Source organism: Stegodyphus dumicola, chromosome 12 (assembly GCF_044657685.1).
Source record: "Stegodyphus dumicola isolate Sdum_Otavi_A_Nest chromosome 12, ASM4465768v1".
Taxonomy (NCBI): Eukaryota; Metazoa; Arthropoda; class Arachnida; order Araneae; family Eresidae; genus Stegodyphus; species Stegodyphus dumicola.
The window spans coordinates 76,716,534-76,734,391 of NC_140779.1; the positions used below are offsets into that span (position 1 = coordinate 76,716,534).

Genomic DNA, 17,858 nt, shown 5'->3' on the forward strand with positions numbered 1-17,858 from the left:
AATGTGAAAATAAATGTAACAATAATCCTCATTTCTCATATTACTAATGATTAGAGTTCAGGTCTTGACAAATCACAGTCTGATTTTTAAAATTCCAAGTCCTGCGTTAAAATAAAAATATGTTTGGCTTTGAAAAGAAAAGGGTCTTTGATGACAATTAGGGGCTTTTCAAATGTAAACAACAGTTTGTTTAAGAAATTTACTATGCAGTAAAGGCCATGAAATATCTTTGGACATAACATATTTTCAAAATTTTTATTATTATTTCTAATGGCTAGGCAAAAAGTTACTAAGAACTAAAATCTTACAAACAATAGAACTAAGAACAAAAAGATTAAAGTCATTGCCTAAGGAGCGCTCTTACCTCCCAGTATCTCGACTCTTCTGTAAGACCACAAAAAGCCTCACATCGAATCAGATAGTCCATGTCCATTTCTTCTCCAGAATTACAAATTGGGCAAATAGGATCGCTTGAAATGCCTATGCAGTGCGGGTGGGCAGAAAGGCAATCATGTACTCTAGGCAGATGGAAAGCCGCAACTGCATTGTGTCTTGACTATCGGGAGTAAGAGACGGACTTATCATTCTCCAACTTTTTAATGCTGTGCGAGTCTGAAGATCTCATAAGATATTAGATGAAAATAAGCGTTTTAAAAACAGTTTAATCCTTTAATAAGAAATGGTTTTATTAGAATGTTGTAGAAAGCTGGAAGCCAGGCACCCACTGGAGAATGATTTGTTTCCTCTTTAAAGTGAGAGTTCTCAGGAATTCTTGACATCGCAAAATTTCAGGTGTTAATGGGTGTTCAACAGAGTAGAAAACGGCATGTTTTATTTATATTTTTGACCTTTTTTAAAAAACTCAGAAGTATTGAATGCGTATATGATGCACAATTTTGAAATCAGCAAAATAAATTTTGTTACTTATAAAATGAAATTAAGTAAAGTAGAAGATGATGAAATAGTGAAAGTAAAAGTTTATTCTTATGAAAGGGGAAAAAAAAAAAAACTTCAAACTTTTGATTAACATTTTTTATAAATTTAAAAAAATAGCTTTTTGTGTATTATTAATAAACGTTAATTAGGTATTATCAATACAAATGAAAATAAAGAAATTCTCCATGAATAATCTCTCAGTAGAGGTTTCTTTGGAAATTTTTGATTTAAAGTAATTGTTGCAATTTACTATTGGAAATTTTTGATTTGAAGTAATTGTTGCAATTTACTAAAGTTTATGACAAAATGCATAAACCATATTTGGCATTATTATTGCTTATAACAAATATGCCAAATTTCAAAACTTGCCAATATCCCGGGAAATGCAGGTATGCCTATAAAGGCATCTATTTTAAGGTTATTTTATTTTAAGATGATGATAGAACTTTTATAGGTCGTAATTCAAAATTTTTTCAAAAAATTATAAACATTTAAAAATAAATCATTAAAAATGTGCAAATGTTATTTGTATTGAGCTTAAATTTGAAGTTCTGAAAGAAGGAATCAAGTAAGTATAATTAAAAAAAAAGGATATTAATAAATATATACCAAATTGAATTACTAATATTAAGAAGCTAAAATTTTGAGACCTAATTTTTTACAAATCACTCCTGCAATTTTTACAAAACTTGGCTCTTTGCCATAATTCGAATTAGGATCGAAATATGGGGGAAAAATCAGTATATTATTTCAGAAAAAGTCCAATTTTGTTTCAGAATACCTATGTTAAAACAATGCTGTGCATAAAAAAAGTGCTGTGCTTAAATATATATATACCTAGTCATGCTTTCAACACATGAAGAATGCAAGTTGAATTTCGTTAATCAGCCCAGTAGAATGGGAGATATAGAAGTGTCCTATTCTTTCCCACTAAATGTACATTTTCATATATATATATTGCTTAGCTGTGTTTTAATATGGAATATAAACATTGATGTCCATCAAACAAACTTTAAATAAGAATGCTTGATTGCTATAGCTGTAATGATTACAGTATTTTTTCCCACGTTTGGGAAATGCATTGAATTAATGCTGCAGTAATGATAAGAATCTGTGGATGGTACTTGTAGATGTAATAATTGTATCATTCTTTTCTTTTTTTTAAATGTGCTAAATTAGCATTTTGATTTTGAACTATTATATGAGTATTCATATATTTTTCAGTCAAAATATATGTTGAATTTATATTTGATCATGGTACATAGAACTCTTTGTTGATTTTATACTTGATCATAAATAGAGCTCTATAAAATAAATTTCAGTAAGTAAAAGTAAGGAATTTTCATAAACATGCTTAAATCATAATATTTAGAAATTAACTAGATCAGAATATTTAGATTAATTTAAAAGGATGGGAATATATAGGAATTTAGTTCTTTTCTGTATTTACTGCAATTGAGTATATGGCATAATTCATTTGAATATATGGCTGCAGTATTACTGCAATTGAATATATGGCATAATCTAATTTTGATTTCATGCAGCTTATCTAAAATATCTTGTTTTCATTTGGGGGGGGAGGAGCTTCATATTAGAATTATAAAATTGTGGATTGTGAGTTGATTTTTTATTATAAATATATTTCATTGCTATTACTATTTTTATGTTATTAATTTAAATCAATTCTTATGTAATTTTAAATCTCTGTAATAAATTAGAGTGTAATTGACTCTATTAAAAGAAGATTAATAATAAATAATTATAAAACCTATTATGGCAATGTATTAGATTACATTAAATACTCTATTAAATTATCAAAATATATACATACCTATACTCTATTAGTTAAGTTAGATGGCATTTTTAATTTTAATTTTTAATTTTAATCTATTTTAATTATGTTATTATTAACTATAATTATTGTTAGTATCCTTTATAATGCGTCTGCAGATTTCTTTAGCTGTCATAACACTCTTGAAATTAGGTTTATTGTAAAATGTGTCTAAAGGTATTGATTGGCAAAAATATTTAAATAACAATATCATAATGATTTTGTCACAAAGACGGTCACTTTTTAAGAAATTTTATATATTGAATTATTGCATATTTTCCTGTTATTTGCAGACTTAGCAAAGCGATTAAAAATGGAAGATATAAGAAGTAAGTGTCAATTTCAAGGGTACTTCATTTGACTTATGTCAATTCTTCATTGTTATATGCAAATGTGAAAAATTTTTAATGTAGATTTTTAGTGAATATGAAGTGAATAATTAAATTTTTTTAAAATTATTTGTCAATTGAGAGAGCACATCTCTGTTTTTTAAAACTTCCGTTTGTGCATAATTGCATGGCTTTAATAAATAATTTTTTGAACTTCTAGATGAGTAATAAATAGCTTTAATCACATTAATGTGTACTTCATTAATGTGATTAAAGTTTCACTGTGTTAAGTATTTTTTATTGTGAAACTTTTGTTAGAAATACAGATTTAATTTTTTTTTTTGCCTTCTTTGGGTTATATAATGTTTTTACCCCACCTTTTTTTATGTAACTCTTTGTCATAGGCTTATAATTCTGATAGCAAAGAGTTTTAAATGATCTGAATATTCAGGTTTTGGCATTTTTAAATTAAAAAAAATTAATTAAGAACTCTGAAAATGAATTTTTGTATAATCTCCCTGTTCTTATAGTTACATTTAGTAAAACTTTATATTCATTTTAGAAAGATAAGGCTGAAAATGTTTGACTGCTGCTTGACAAAAATTGACTGATTTAATTTGGGGGGGGGTGTTTTTCATGAGAGTTTAGTAAAAATTAAATAGAATAAGTCATTGATTTTTTCTTCCCTTTAATATCATATATTAAATTAGTGATATTCCTTTGTAATTTAATAGTGTATCACATCCTGCAATTTGTAATTTGTTATATTTCGTGAGCTGAAAGCCCCACAAGTAGTTTATAAGTTTTTAAATGCTAAAAATATGTTAACAAGCCCCCCCCCAAAAAAAAACTGAAAGGTTTCAGATTTTAAATTACATCTAAAGGAGCGTTTTTTTAACGTTTTGTGTGTTACCTTTATTTTTTAAATATCATGTTCTTTGCATTTAAATAATAAAATCCAGTTCAGTAGCAATGTCACAAAATAATTTTAAAATGAGCATATCTTTAGAATTTCCAATGCACAGTTCCATGCCCGCCGGAGATAAAAAGGATTCATTTATTCATCCTTTCTCATAAAAATTAATAAAAAGATCATTTGGGCAATAAGATTTTGGCATTATCTTTCTTTAAAAAATAATCATGGATTTTAATTTTGTACCATCCATTAAGCAGGAAAGCACTATAATGAAATGATATTTTTCATAGCGTGTTGTTTTATATAAATCGCTTTTGTTCCTTTTGCATCAATTGTTTTATTTCTTATCATATCAAACATTAGAGTTTCATTTATGTTTCCAGTATGTGATAATAAATAACTTTTTCCCTTGATATGTCACTAACATAGTTCTGGAAACTTATTAATATTTTGTCCAAATCTTTCAGAAGCCTGTGCAAATCGTTTTTTTTTTTTTTCCCCCTTCATAGAACTAAATTATTCTATGCCATAAATCAACTATGCCAACTCATAGTTGCTTTAAAGTTTTCATTTTCATTTGCTTTCTTTTTTGCCTGCTTTAAGGCAAATAAACAAAAACTGTTAATCCATTCCAGCAATTTTCTAGGACTTAGTTTGCAACATTTTCTTCTAGGATAGGATATTTCATGACTTCTCTATGCAGAGCATATTTATTCTTTGGCATGTTAATTATTGCTACTTCATTTTTCTTCTACTCAAGTATGGAGCTTTCACCATCACCGAACATCCTTGTTACAGCAAGATTTCCATTTTCTTTCACAAATTGAATGACTTTGCATTTGGAACCAGCACTGTGTTTGTTTCATTTACAAGCATTATATTTACTATTAAAAGAAAAACTAGATCAACTGTATTTCAACTAAAGCAAATGTGATTTAGTAAACCGTTTGCTGTTCACTTCAAAATCACGGCTTCAAATGATTGCAGAAAGAGAAAGCATCTGACTCTTAATTCCATGAATCAGTTGGCTCGGAAGTACATTCTTATTCAAAATTATGTACTCCCTTTTCTTGACACCCTAGAATAATATTCTTGTGCACATCTGCATTGACTACAACCTTCCCTCTTTAAAGAATAATTTACTTTCTCAAGCACTTCCTCCACATACATATTGTTCCCCTTATCCCTTCTTAATTCATTGTACCATTGTTCAAAAGCCTAAGAAAAGTCTTCTAACAAATGAACAAGGTGGCCGTTATACAGTGAATATACCTAAAAATTAAAAGATAAAGTTTGAAATTGTAAGTGTGTGTTGTATGCCAGAATATAAGGTATGTATTAATTTTACTATTACAGAATAGACATTTTACAGTAATATTGTGATGAATTTTTATTAAAATTTTCTGTGGTACTTTATTATTATTATTATTATTACCTTCATTATTTAAAATGATGTCCCATAACTTCTTGTTAATAAGCTGTGCGAAAGTGGCAGTCCTACATAATGCTCTTCTTATAACAGGCATATTATTGGATCAGTCCATAAATTCGTGTGCAATTTTTTTTTTTTTTTTGGTAAATTTTTAAATAATATAAAAAAAACACAATTTAACATTTTAATCAGTTATATATTTTCCACCATTATCTACAATGTCTCACCATCTTACAGGCAGCCTTTTTCATGCCATTGCTGTAGAAAGACTCTGGTTTTGATGCAAAAAAAACTTGAAAGTTCATTGTGTACATTTTGTTTAGAATTTAATTTTTTTTTCCCAGTAAAAAATTTTGTAAGATACGAAAATAAGTGAAATCACTTGGGACAATATCTGGGGAGTAAGCAGGATGTGGTAAAAGCTCCCAATTAAATTTACTCATTTTTTTTTACAGCGTTGTTCGGGCGGTCTAGCGTTATGATGAAACAACACTTTCTTGATATTCACCAATCGTGCACATTTTTTGATCAATTCTGAGTTTAGACCCCAAACCTGTTCACTATAAACTTCTGAATTAATCGTTTGATTTGATTCTAACAGTTCAAAACATCCTGAACAGGGTTCATCCTAAATGCTGCTTTTTCCAACTTTAAATTTTTTAAACCATTTCTGGGCAGTCCTTAGACTAATAGTGTGTTCACCATGTACACTGTTAATTTTTATCGCTGCAAACCTGGCAGATTCACCACACAAAAATAAAAAATGTAGCACAGCATGTTTGTACTGATTATCTATATTCATCTTCTTTGGGTGTCACACCAGCGATCGAGAGGTAACGTCGCTAAACATTGGTAGTTCGGTCCGAGGTTCAAATTCCGCAAACAGGCTGACTGCGTGGGTGTTTTCATGGTTTTCTCCATGTGTAACGTGTATACAAGCCAGTTTCCCTTAAAAGGTCCTCCACGAAGGCATCCCTCCCTTAAGGCAGATAGCCCTCAAGTGCTTTGCCATAATCTAATAAACCAAACCATCTTCTTTGGGTATTAAAATGCGTTCGATATTTACGAAAGTTGGTGATGAACTGAATACTATGTTATTCAAACGATGACAAGTTTCAACAGGTTCAAAATTGTATTGTTTTAGTAAATGTGTCATAGTGAATTTCACGCATACTCTTAAATGTGCACAAACTTATGGACTGACCTGATATATGAGATTGTAGTTAGGATTGTCGACTGTTTTCCAATATTTTACGAAATGCTTCAACTAGAGGACTTAGTTTTACAATCAGAGTTGTGTGTGCTATTTAAGTAATGGCAGCTATATTACTAAGGACATGCATTTTCTACTGCATGCCTTTTCATGATGCATTTCTCTTATGTTTATTTTCATTTATTTTATTTTGTGATTTTTCATTATTCAAAAGTATAGAAAATTGCAAAAAATACTGTATTCTTGTCACAGGTATCTCTCTATTGAATGAAATTTTTCTATTATTTTTGAGAACTCGTATTGAAAACTGAAAAGCTGAAACATTTTTCATATATATCTGGATGTGTATTATTTAATTTAATTTAGGTTTATTATTTAATTTAGGTTTTCTGGAATTCTCAAAACTGAAATTATCAAAGACATAGAATTAATAACTTTTGCACATTCTAAATACATGAAAATTTTTTAAACTAAAAAAAAATATTTGAATCTAGCAGCTCAAAAGTGAAAAAAAAAAAAATTATTTACATAAAGGAAATTCTTTAAAGGAATACTTTTGAAGTTATTAACTAAGTGGCAGATTTAACAGATGATGCAAAAACTAGTAGGTATATTAATTTGTTTATCAAAATAAGTGCAGAAAAATAATTAAACAAAAAGAAATAAATATAATTAAACTAAAATATCTGAAAAATTTTTAGATTAAAACAACAGAAATAGTTTGTTGTGTTATAAATGTTTTGTATAGCTGCCAACTCTCCCATTTTTCCATCATATCTTATAGTTTCCCTGTGAATGCCACCGAATTTTCCAGTTTTTAATTTTTAGTCTTTTTTAAGAAAAGCATATTCTAGCAATCAATGAAATTGTTTGAATTAAGGAAACTTAAATTGTTCCAATTCCATTTAACGTTTGTAATGATTTTCAGTACAGTTTTTCTTATTAAATTGTATTTCATCTGAATTGTTGTAAATTGTTGTAGACATTTGTAGAACTTTTTCTGAGATTCAACCAATATTTAATCAGTTTAGTGTAGTTTCACTTTAATATGGCACATTAGTCATGAAAGCTTTTAAGGGAACAAATGTAAAAATTTGCTAGGTATAAATTATAGGTAGGCAATGTAAAATATTAGATTTTATAATTTTAATGAAATTGATTTTTTTTTTAAATTTAAAAATACCATAACATGAATATTTTCCTTATTTGAAGCATTTTTGTAATTGAAAGTGTGTGCCTGCATTTTTATAATATATGCAAGATTAGTTGCAAAAACAAAAGCAGCATAAGGACTTTAATAGGCCACAAAATATAATAAAGAAACATTTTAGCAAAAGTTCTAGTGATTTCTTGAATAATTTTATATTTCCAGATTTCTTTCACCCTTGATAAATTATAAGAGTTAAACATCTTAATGTTTGTCTATATTTAGCCTTATACCTTTAAATGAGATTTTGAAATGACAGAGTGTAAATAATTTTGCATCTTAATTCTTCTTTTCAGTACCTAACAAGTACTAAAATTTTATAGACGTAAAGTTGATTTATGATATAAACTTTCATGCTAATGTTTTTAAAAATTGAGTTAAATTTCATTGGCTATTTTTAAGAAATGCAGGAAATTTAAAATCATGAAAATATATTATTATGTTAATCTTTTTAATTAGAAATAAATTTATACATCTGATCCAAATTAGATATTATGTCTTGAAGCTGTATTTTTAAATGGGATTTGTAAAACTACATTTTACAGCTATAATTAATAAACAGCAAAAGATATTTAGTTTAATGATTTTACATAAAGAAGAATGGTGATATTTATTGAAATATGTCCATTTAGCTTTGTTATAAATAGAGAATTTTTTTATGCTAATTTGAGAAAACTTTCAGTGTCTGCCATCTTCAGGCCCTTTACTCAATACCAGTGTCAAAATAAAAATTGTATTTACCACTTAGCGTGGGAAATTTTATAGAAATTACTTCCTGGAAATTCTATATATGATATTTTTATTCTGTTGATAAATATTTTTATGAATTTGGTAATTAAAATAAAATATGTTATTTCTTTTACTCAGAATATTGAGACTATTTTCCCTTAAATTAAAATTATTTATTTTAATTTAAATTTTTGTCAAAAAAATAAATAAATAAATATCAGAGTTTGCTAATTATGGAAATAAACATTTATTTGAAAACTAATATTTTGATTTTTTTATATATATATTTTAGCTTATGTTAATAGCATGCCACAACAGATTGAGCATGCCCCTCAAAAACCAAGTAGTATTCAAGATGAGAAGTACTATATCCAGGTAAATATCATATGATATGTTCCACTAATAATAATATTCTGTTTTATAAATGACAATTTAGTGGACATGAAAGCATTATAGATCTACTACATGTGCATTAATTTATTTTCAGATAGCATGTTATGAGATGAGAACTGTTATAAAATAATTCAGTAGAAGACTAAAACTGCACTCAGCTTAATCATTAGGTTTAGTAAAAAAAAAGAGATCAGAATTAATAGAAGCATTCATTAAAAATGCATAAAGCAATTTAAATTCTTTTTGACTTTTTATGGAGCAATGTATGTTAAATATATTATAATTTTATATAAAAAGGAAATAAGGATAAAAAATACAAAAGTTTTTATCTACTAGAAAATGGGAAACTAGAACAACTTGTCATTCTGATACAATGAAAAAATATTATTTTTAATTCTAATCACAATAAAAAGTTAATTTTAGCTGTATTTTTCCATTAACATGGCAGCAGTTGTCACCAAATGTAAAAGTTGTTGCAAAATTTAGCCATGATTTCTGTTTCAATGTTGTATTAACACTAAAACAAAACTTTGTTGTGTAGTTTTGATATTCATGGCTAATTGCTTTTTCCTGAAGGAATAAAACAGCAAACTGTTTGTTATTAGAAAAATACTTCATCAAAATCCTGCACAAAATGTATCTGCAACAAAACGGGGTTGTAACCTTAATGATGTAAGGTTGCTATCATTGGTGTGCTTTTATAAATTTTGTGAACTTTCTACTTGATTACTGGATTAAAATAGCATGTACCTTCAATTATGGATATAAGTTTAAAAATTTTTACAAAATGTTTTTTAGCAATTAAAAAAGTGATAATGAATAGAATATAGTAACTTGCTTCAATATTGAAAATACAAACAAGTAGTCTCCAAATGTTGCCAAAAATTGCTAGTGATTTGCATTTCATTGTTGACATCTGTGAAACTGCATAGATTTCAGGCATTAGCAGATTTTTGGTCTTTTGCTGTAGTATTCAATTAGTTTCAAATACAATCAACTGTATCTCTCACTCTCTCTCTCTTTTTATATATATATATATATATATATATTCTTTTTCTTTTTTGCTGTTGTTTTGTTTTGTTTTATGATTATTTTTAAATCAGTCAATAAATTAACATATTGTTATTTTCTATAAATTAATTATACTACTTTTTAATTTATATCAGTCAGGTGGAATTTCCTCTGGTTACCCTATAAGAAGCCAACCTCAAACAGCTCGCTTCCAGCCTCCAACATCACATAATGTTACAGCTCCTCTTCAGGTAATTTCCTTAACTTAATTTACCCTAAGATTTATTTATGTTAAGTGGCCTGAATACCAGTATTCTTCTCTTTTTATAGGTTTTGTGCAGAAAAGAGAATGTTATGCGACATAGTATGGGCAATGAAGTTCATCGACAATGAAACTCAGCAGCTAGATTTATATAAATCAGTGGTCTTCAAACTTTATTGACTCTTAAAAGACTTAAAACTTTTATTTTTTATGTGGAATCACTGCCATTTTTTTATAATATATATTATTTTGACAAGCCCTCTATATGCAAAATGGAAACAAAACTATTATTCTATTATAATATTACCCTTTGAAATAGATCTGCTTGATATTATTTTAGGTTGCAATAACAAAATTTTAAAAAGAAAAATGTCCAATTAATCATTTTAGATGTTCAGCAAGTTCCACTGGGTATTAAAAAATTCTTTCAAATTTCGATTTTGACTAATGAAACTGCTAGAGCAGTTGCAAAGAATCACAGAGTTCTGCAAAATACTGTTTGTAAACCACTGATATAAATGAAAATCAATTATATAGATATATAATATGTGCATTCTGAACCTTACTAATCAGATGAATCAACTCGTATATATTTTATGCATTTAGCTGATAAAGAAGGAATAAGATAAATGTGCTATGTAAATCAAATATTCTTTTTCTAATCAACATTGAAGTTACTCAAATGCTCATGAACTGTTCTTTATAGAGAAAAATTGTACTACCATTGTATAGTTTATGCTCAGCCAATTGCAGAAATTGTATATAACTGATTGAAATCTGGACAAAATGCTATTAACTGGCAAAAACTACTGAAAGTTTTCAAACCCTTGTATTTAATTAGTAATATTTAATAATTTATAATGTAATTTTAAGTAAATAATATATATATATATATTAATTGCTCTAAATATATCTACATATTAAAAACAAAAAAGAATTATTATTTTATCAGTATGTAGTTCTAATAATTGAAAAAATTAATTATTCAATTTGTGTTTGATATTTCTATAAAAATATCAGTCATCAATCTTTTATTTTAAAAGTAAATAAATAAAAAACAAACAAAAAATAAAATGTCTTATTCAGCTGTCATTGTCTTTAATTTCTTTCAAGGATTTTATTACTTCTAGTAAATTCATTAGAAGGGCTTTTTACAGCCGCATATTTTGCTGACTATCTTGTCTGGCTGCTTCCTCTTAAATTGCTTTTTATACATTTTTCATAATATCCCATCGAGTAGTGGATGAGGCAAAAAAAAAGCAAAATACTTTCTGGATAATTCCAAATAGGTTAACTGTTTCCAGGCATGATGAGGCAAAATGCATGCAGATAAGAGACAAGCAAAGAGCCAAATATGGCACATATTCAACCAGCTTATTAATTTCTATAATCCTGGTACACAGTGTTGATGTAGCGGCAATGGTATGTTTCTAGTAAATCTTGCAGGGTGTAAAAAAATTGCTTTTTGGTTTTAGAATATTTAAGCCAAGGTTATTTAATCATTTCATCATTTTCTTATGTTCTGTACCACATAAAAGATGTCACATGGCTACCAACACATTAAGTGCTCATAAGACCTATGTTTTCTGGATGTTTCCCAGCTAATAATACAGCTAGACTGCTTAGATTGTTGCTGAGTCCGACAAATCAAAAAATTTTAAGTCTTCGTCTTTCTGCTACCCACCCCCACATAAAATGAGGAGATTGTTTTATATCCTGGCTTCATGTCTTCCATTTGTGTTTTTGAGGTGGTTATAAGAGTAATAAAAAATTATTTGTTAACAATAGAAAACACAAAAGGGAATTGAAAGACATATTTCCCTATCATTGTCCTCCATAATTACTATATCTATTTGGTCATTTATCTAAACACAGGACCAACTTGTTTAATCTGGCTTGGTAGAAATCATATCCCTGACCATCCAACTAGTTCTCGGTAATTTGTTTTCACATCACTATCTGAAGAGAACCTCATTCCAGATAAATGCCCAAATTTCAAAAATTAGTTTCAGAAAAAGAAATAATCAGAATGGGCTATATGGGATGGGAGTGCCTCCAGACTCCACACTTAAACCTTTGCAGCATTTCTTACAGGATGGCACAATTACACAATACGCCAGAACACATGTGTTGGATGGCTTCACGTAACCTTGTCAAAGTGGCACAATAACGATCGACAGTAACAGTATGGCCACGTTCCAGATACTTGATCAGGATAATGAAAAGATCAGGATAACGAATGTCTCAAATCTCCAAGCAAAACAACTTTTCTAAATGGCTTGCCATTTCAGTTGCTTTGAATGAGTGTGCAAACTTTTCCTACCTACCTGCACAACTACTGCTAGAGAACTAGTGCTGTCTGTTTACAGTCTGGGGGAAAAGTATTCCTTGCACAATAATTACTTTTCAAATTTCAAATGCTGATGCTTGTAACTTTTTTTTTTTTTTTTTTTTTTGGTCGATGTACCTATTTAGATGAAAATTCTTCATCTTGTGGAAGGGTCTGATGGTTCATCTCTTCTGTGAAACCGTTTTTTCATCATAGGTGCAATTTGTTTTCCCTATTCGGCCCTGTTTTTTGCTCTTTTTTATATTTCCTTACTGAGATTTTGTGTGGTCTAAGCGCACTCATGATTTTCTTTTATCCTAAGTAAAATACATTTTGGCTTGCATTAATAAGAATAACTAAAAACTGATGTAAATACACTCTGAGTCCTAGGGAAACAGACAGAAACTCATGCTAACTAAATGGTTGTGTCTCACCACATATAGTAGGGACTAATAAAAGCAGGTATAGTTAAACAAAAAAATGACAACAAAAGAAACCTCAAAACTTTAAAAAATAATAATAAATGTAGCTTTAAAAAGCCAAAGCGCGCCCCACCATTCTGAAAAAAGCCGAGCCTAAATTGCCAATTGGCTGCAAAATACCTGAATACAGTGCATCATTTCTTGAAAATACAGTGCATGTTGACGGTCGGTTGTACATCTTCAACATACATTAACTTGAATTATTTCATTGGTGTAAGATGGTACAAGGTTAATTTTTATTGGATATGATCTTAGAAAATAGTTATAATGCTTATTCATTTCCTAAGAGGTATTGCTGTTGGTTTGGTTACTTTATATGATTAGGGGAAAGCCGCAAGGGCTATCTAACGAAGAAACCCTGAAAATGTCCATGTAGCCAGTCTGATCTCGGGATTCGAACCTCGAACTGGATTAACAGTGTTCAGTGACTTTACCATTTGGCCGCTGATAGAACAGAGGCATTGCTATAAAAACAAGGCACTTAGAAGCTGTTGTTCTATTTATTTGAGTTATACCCTGCCTAAAGAGAGGATAACAGAGGGACTTAAGGTGTTGCTGATAGGGTCAGTCGGACCATGTCTGTGAAGCCTGGAGTCCCGCTATTGTCCTGTCTCTGATCTTATCTTCACAATAGTAATCATGCCCCCCAGACGGGAAAATGGTTATTGTTTCTGACTACTATACCAAAGGGCCTGCGTTTGAATCCTTGAAAAAGCATGGATAATGATTTCAATAACAGTAGTCGCCTATTAGGTAGCTCCATAATAAAATGACCGCCGCTTCTGGTCTTAGTAGTGGCCAAAGCCTGAAATGGCAAGTGCCTGCCATTAAAAAAAAATCGTTGGAATCGTCTGTACTTAACTTTATTTTAATTCTTTATTCCCTTAAAAGCGTCTGTATTATTTAATCATAAATCTTCTTAAAACTGCTAATATTGTAACAGAATTAGACATTACAAATGCAATCCAATGCCATACTTGAATTTTCCTCCTATAGAAGTTGTCTCCTGGGGCAGGGACGCTGGCTTGATTGCCCTCGATCTGGGACTGCCTCAGGAGAGAGATACTGCAATGGAAATTGGCTCATATCCATGTTACATATGGGGAAAACTGTTTTGAATATTTGGAGGTATTCCAAATTCATCAAATGATGGGAATTCAGAGCTGTTTCAGAATTTGTTTTAAAGAAAATACACAGAGATATAAAGTATGTTTTAAAAAAAAGTAACATAATAACTCTTATAATCGCATTATACACCTAAGGATTGATAATCAATATCATCGACAGCATATAATAAAACAAAAATGTATTATCTCTATTAATTACATATAGATATGGATACCTCAGGAATCTCCATTACATTAAGTACAAGCGTAAAACACTCAACAACATAAACACAAATTTACGTACAGCATACTGACTAATACATGACACTAATTAAAATGAGCTATGCACTATAAAATTTTGAAGCTGGTACAGAAAGTGTTCAAATGTTCCTGGATTAAAGATAACAAATAGAAGAGCTAAAAAGCAATTAATTTCATAGAAAAGGTAATGCAATTAACATTTCTTATAAAATATATGCATGGATGCATTCTTAAATTTTAATTTCTTTAAATTCACTTTTCAAAGTGTTAACAATTGAGGAAAAAATCAAACATATTTCTATGTATACACTGACTACCAATAAGTATTTGGACACCTGTGATAGAAAAGAAAAACTAACTTTATTCAAAATCAGTAGTTGGTAGAGCCTCCACGAGAGGTAATTACAGCGTGGACCCTCCGGGGCATACTTTCCACAAGTCTTTGTATGACAGCTAGTGGTATTTTCTTCCACTCGGCTTGGAGAAGACATAGAAATTCCTTCACAGATTTTGCAAGAGTAGTGCACCCCTGAATTCGGCGATGCAACTCGTCCCAGAGGTTCTCGATAGGGTTCAGGTCTGGACTCTGGGTAGGCCAGTCCATTCGATGAACTCCTTTGGCACCATACCAAGCCTTGGTTAACGTCAAAACATGACAACTGGCATTGTCGTCCTGAAAGTAACAGGGGTCCAACCTGTAAAACTGCCACAACGTAGGAAGCACATTGTCATCCAACATAGTGCAGTAGGCATCGCAGTTGAGCTTACCATGAATTCCCAACCCATACCAGGAGAAACACCCCCAGACCATAATTCCACCTCCGCCGAACTTGACTGTTGGCACAATGCATTCTGGCAGGAGACGTTCTCCAGGTAGACGCCAAACCCAGACCCTGCCATCCGAATGGTAAAGGATGAACCTTGATTCGTCTCTCCAGAGAACCCGTTTCCTCTGATCTACGGTATAATTTCATTGTGCTTTGCACCACATTAACCGAGTAGCGCGGTTAGACTTTGTGATCAAAGGCTTATGGGCAGCAGCACGACCATGAAAACCAAGCAGATGTGCTTCCTTACAGATGGTATTCATTGAAGCAATACTCCCGTACGCCTGTTGAAACTCCTCGCGGATGAGGGCCATCGGTTGGGTGCGGTTCTTCCGAATTTCTCTGGACAGCACTCGTCGGTCTCTGGACACAAACTGGGTCGGATCTCCCAGTTGTTGGTTCTTGTTTAAGAAGTTTTGTATTATGTATTTGTATTAAATCTGTATTACATGTAATTGATGGATATGCTATGCATTATGCACAGCATTTCTATACCATTCCCATCGGTTATATGTTGTGAATAATTATTTAAATACAACTATTAAAAGGAAGAAAACTTTGCAGTATGGCATTCAACAATACATTATCCTGTATTGCTATTAACAAACAGCCATACTTTTTAAAAAAATAAACTTTTTGTTATTAATGAGCTACTTTACAAATGTTGAATGTATAGTGGTTTGCAAGCGCCACCTAGTGATGAATTTCTGGAAACCAGAATTTCGTCCTGTCTGACAGGCCTTGAGTATAAGTTGGCCTTGGTCTGGTTATCAGTACGCTTTTTTTTTTTTTGCAATAATAGGCGACAGGTCAGAGCAGGGTCCGGGCGGCTTTCACAGACTATTTGTGTATTGATCGGATCCCGCAACTGTCTAGAAAAGCAATATTGCCAAACAGAGGCTAAGACAGTCGTATTGTAGATTCTTACAATACTAATGCTTATTATACAATATATGAAAATATAAAGATACGTTACGTCAAGAAGTGGTGTTACTATGTGAAGACAGTATTAATACATCGTTATACATTTGTAGTCAGCCGATAGATAGCATTGTAGAAATACCGTCGGTAGTCGAGAGAATGCGAATGTTCGTGAACTATATGTAAATATTTAGTGTGGTAATAAAAGAATGTATTAAACGCTAGAGTCATCCTGCAGAATGAAAGGTCACAACTTACTAACAATTCTGACAAATCTTATAACACATTATGCATTAATAGTGCACTTGATATATTAATACGTGCAATAATAAAAGTTCCTAAACTCTACAGACATTGCAGTGCACATAAAGCAACTTATAACTATATAAAGGTTACATCGAAAAGTGGTGTTTATTAATTGTACATATTAAGATTTAAAGTTCATTATAGCAAATTTAACCAAATCGTTAATAATACTTTGTTATGCATTACACATTATTAATACATACAATACATTAATATTACATTCCCAAACTCTACTGACATATTACGGAGCAGTATCAATGCATATGATGCATCTAGTAATCATATTAAGTTACGTTACATCAAAAGGTGGTGCTTATTGATTATACGTATTATGTATTAATTATGCATACATCATACACAATTACATTAGCCATAGTTATTCATTATGCATACAGTGTGCATGCTTATTAATTATACATATTATGATTTCAAATTAGTTGAACATTTAACCAAACCATTTGTTAAGTTAGAATACAGCGCCACCTATTGGATAAGTAGAGAAACTCTCACTTGGCCATCTGGATTCGGCTAAGCAACTTGCTAGAGCATGTATTAGATCTGAATAGTTAATTACTGTAAATAAATTAGTTAGTTCTTTTGCTATATAGTCCACTTATTAGTTTAGCATCATAGTACATTGGTCAGCAGAACCGGAGAAGTGAACAAAATGCTGGCATTAGATAGAAATAAAACTTCGTTAAAAGCGAAACTAACTAGGTTAGAAAATGTGAAGGAATATGATGATAGTTCGAATAAGAATGAAATTCAAATAAAGTATAGATCCCTTCAAAGCATTCAAATGGATATTAGAAACTTGAGGATTAGATATTTCGAAAGCGTTGATGAAAAAGATGTCACAGCTATTGATGAAGAAATCGCCGAAATGGAAGAAAGAACTGAAGTACTCGAGTTAAGAATTATGGAAATTCTATCATCTATCGCACATTATGAAAATGAAAATGATTGTAGTAAATTTGATCCTAAAGTACAAGTACGTTTGCCAGAATTACCAATTCCTAAATTTTCTGGGAAATATACCGAATGGAATAATTCTAAGCTTCAATTCGAAAACATCATAGCGAGTAACACTCAACTGACAGAAGTTCAGAAACTGTACTATGTAAAGGCTGCATTAACTGATGAAGCAAAAAAATCTTGAAACTGTTCTCTATTTAAAGCTCTTCAAGATAGGTATGAAAATAAAAGAATATTAATTGAGACGCATATAAAGTCAATAATGGATTTACGTACTTTAACATTCGAATCGTCTAAAGGAATAAGATATGTAATAGATAATGTTACTAAAAACGTTAGGGCTTTGAATGTTTTAAAATATGAGAAAAATAATTTATCGGATATTCTGTTAT

The 17,858-nt window shown here is 30.3% G+C and overlaps 1 protein-coding gene across 5 annotated transcripts in view; it reads left to right on the forward strand.

The window, feature by feature from the left end:
- LOC118200941 (uncharacterized) overlaps positions 1-11,351 on the forward strand; it is a 67,815-nt gene extending 56,464 nt beyond the window's left edge. For 3 of the 5 annotated variants that reach the window (XM_085806604.1, XM_085806607.1, XM_085806605.1), the window contains exons 9-12: positions 3,061-3,096; positions 8,886-8,968; positions 10,153-10,248; positions 10,328-11,351. In XM_085806604.1, coding sequence (XP_085662730.1) covers positions 3,061-3,096; positions 8,886-8,968; positions 10,153-10,248; positions 10,328-10,390 — 278 coding nt within the window. In that variant the 3' untranslated portion in view covers positions 10,391-11,351. The remainder of the gene's footprint in view (positions 1-3,060; positions 3,097-8,885; positions 8,969-10,152; positions 10,249-10,327) is intronic. The other 2 variants (XM_085806606.1, XM_085806608.1) reach the window with 1 other exon arrangement.
- Positions 11,352-17,858: the final 6,507 nt, after the last annotated feature.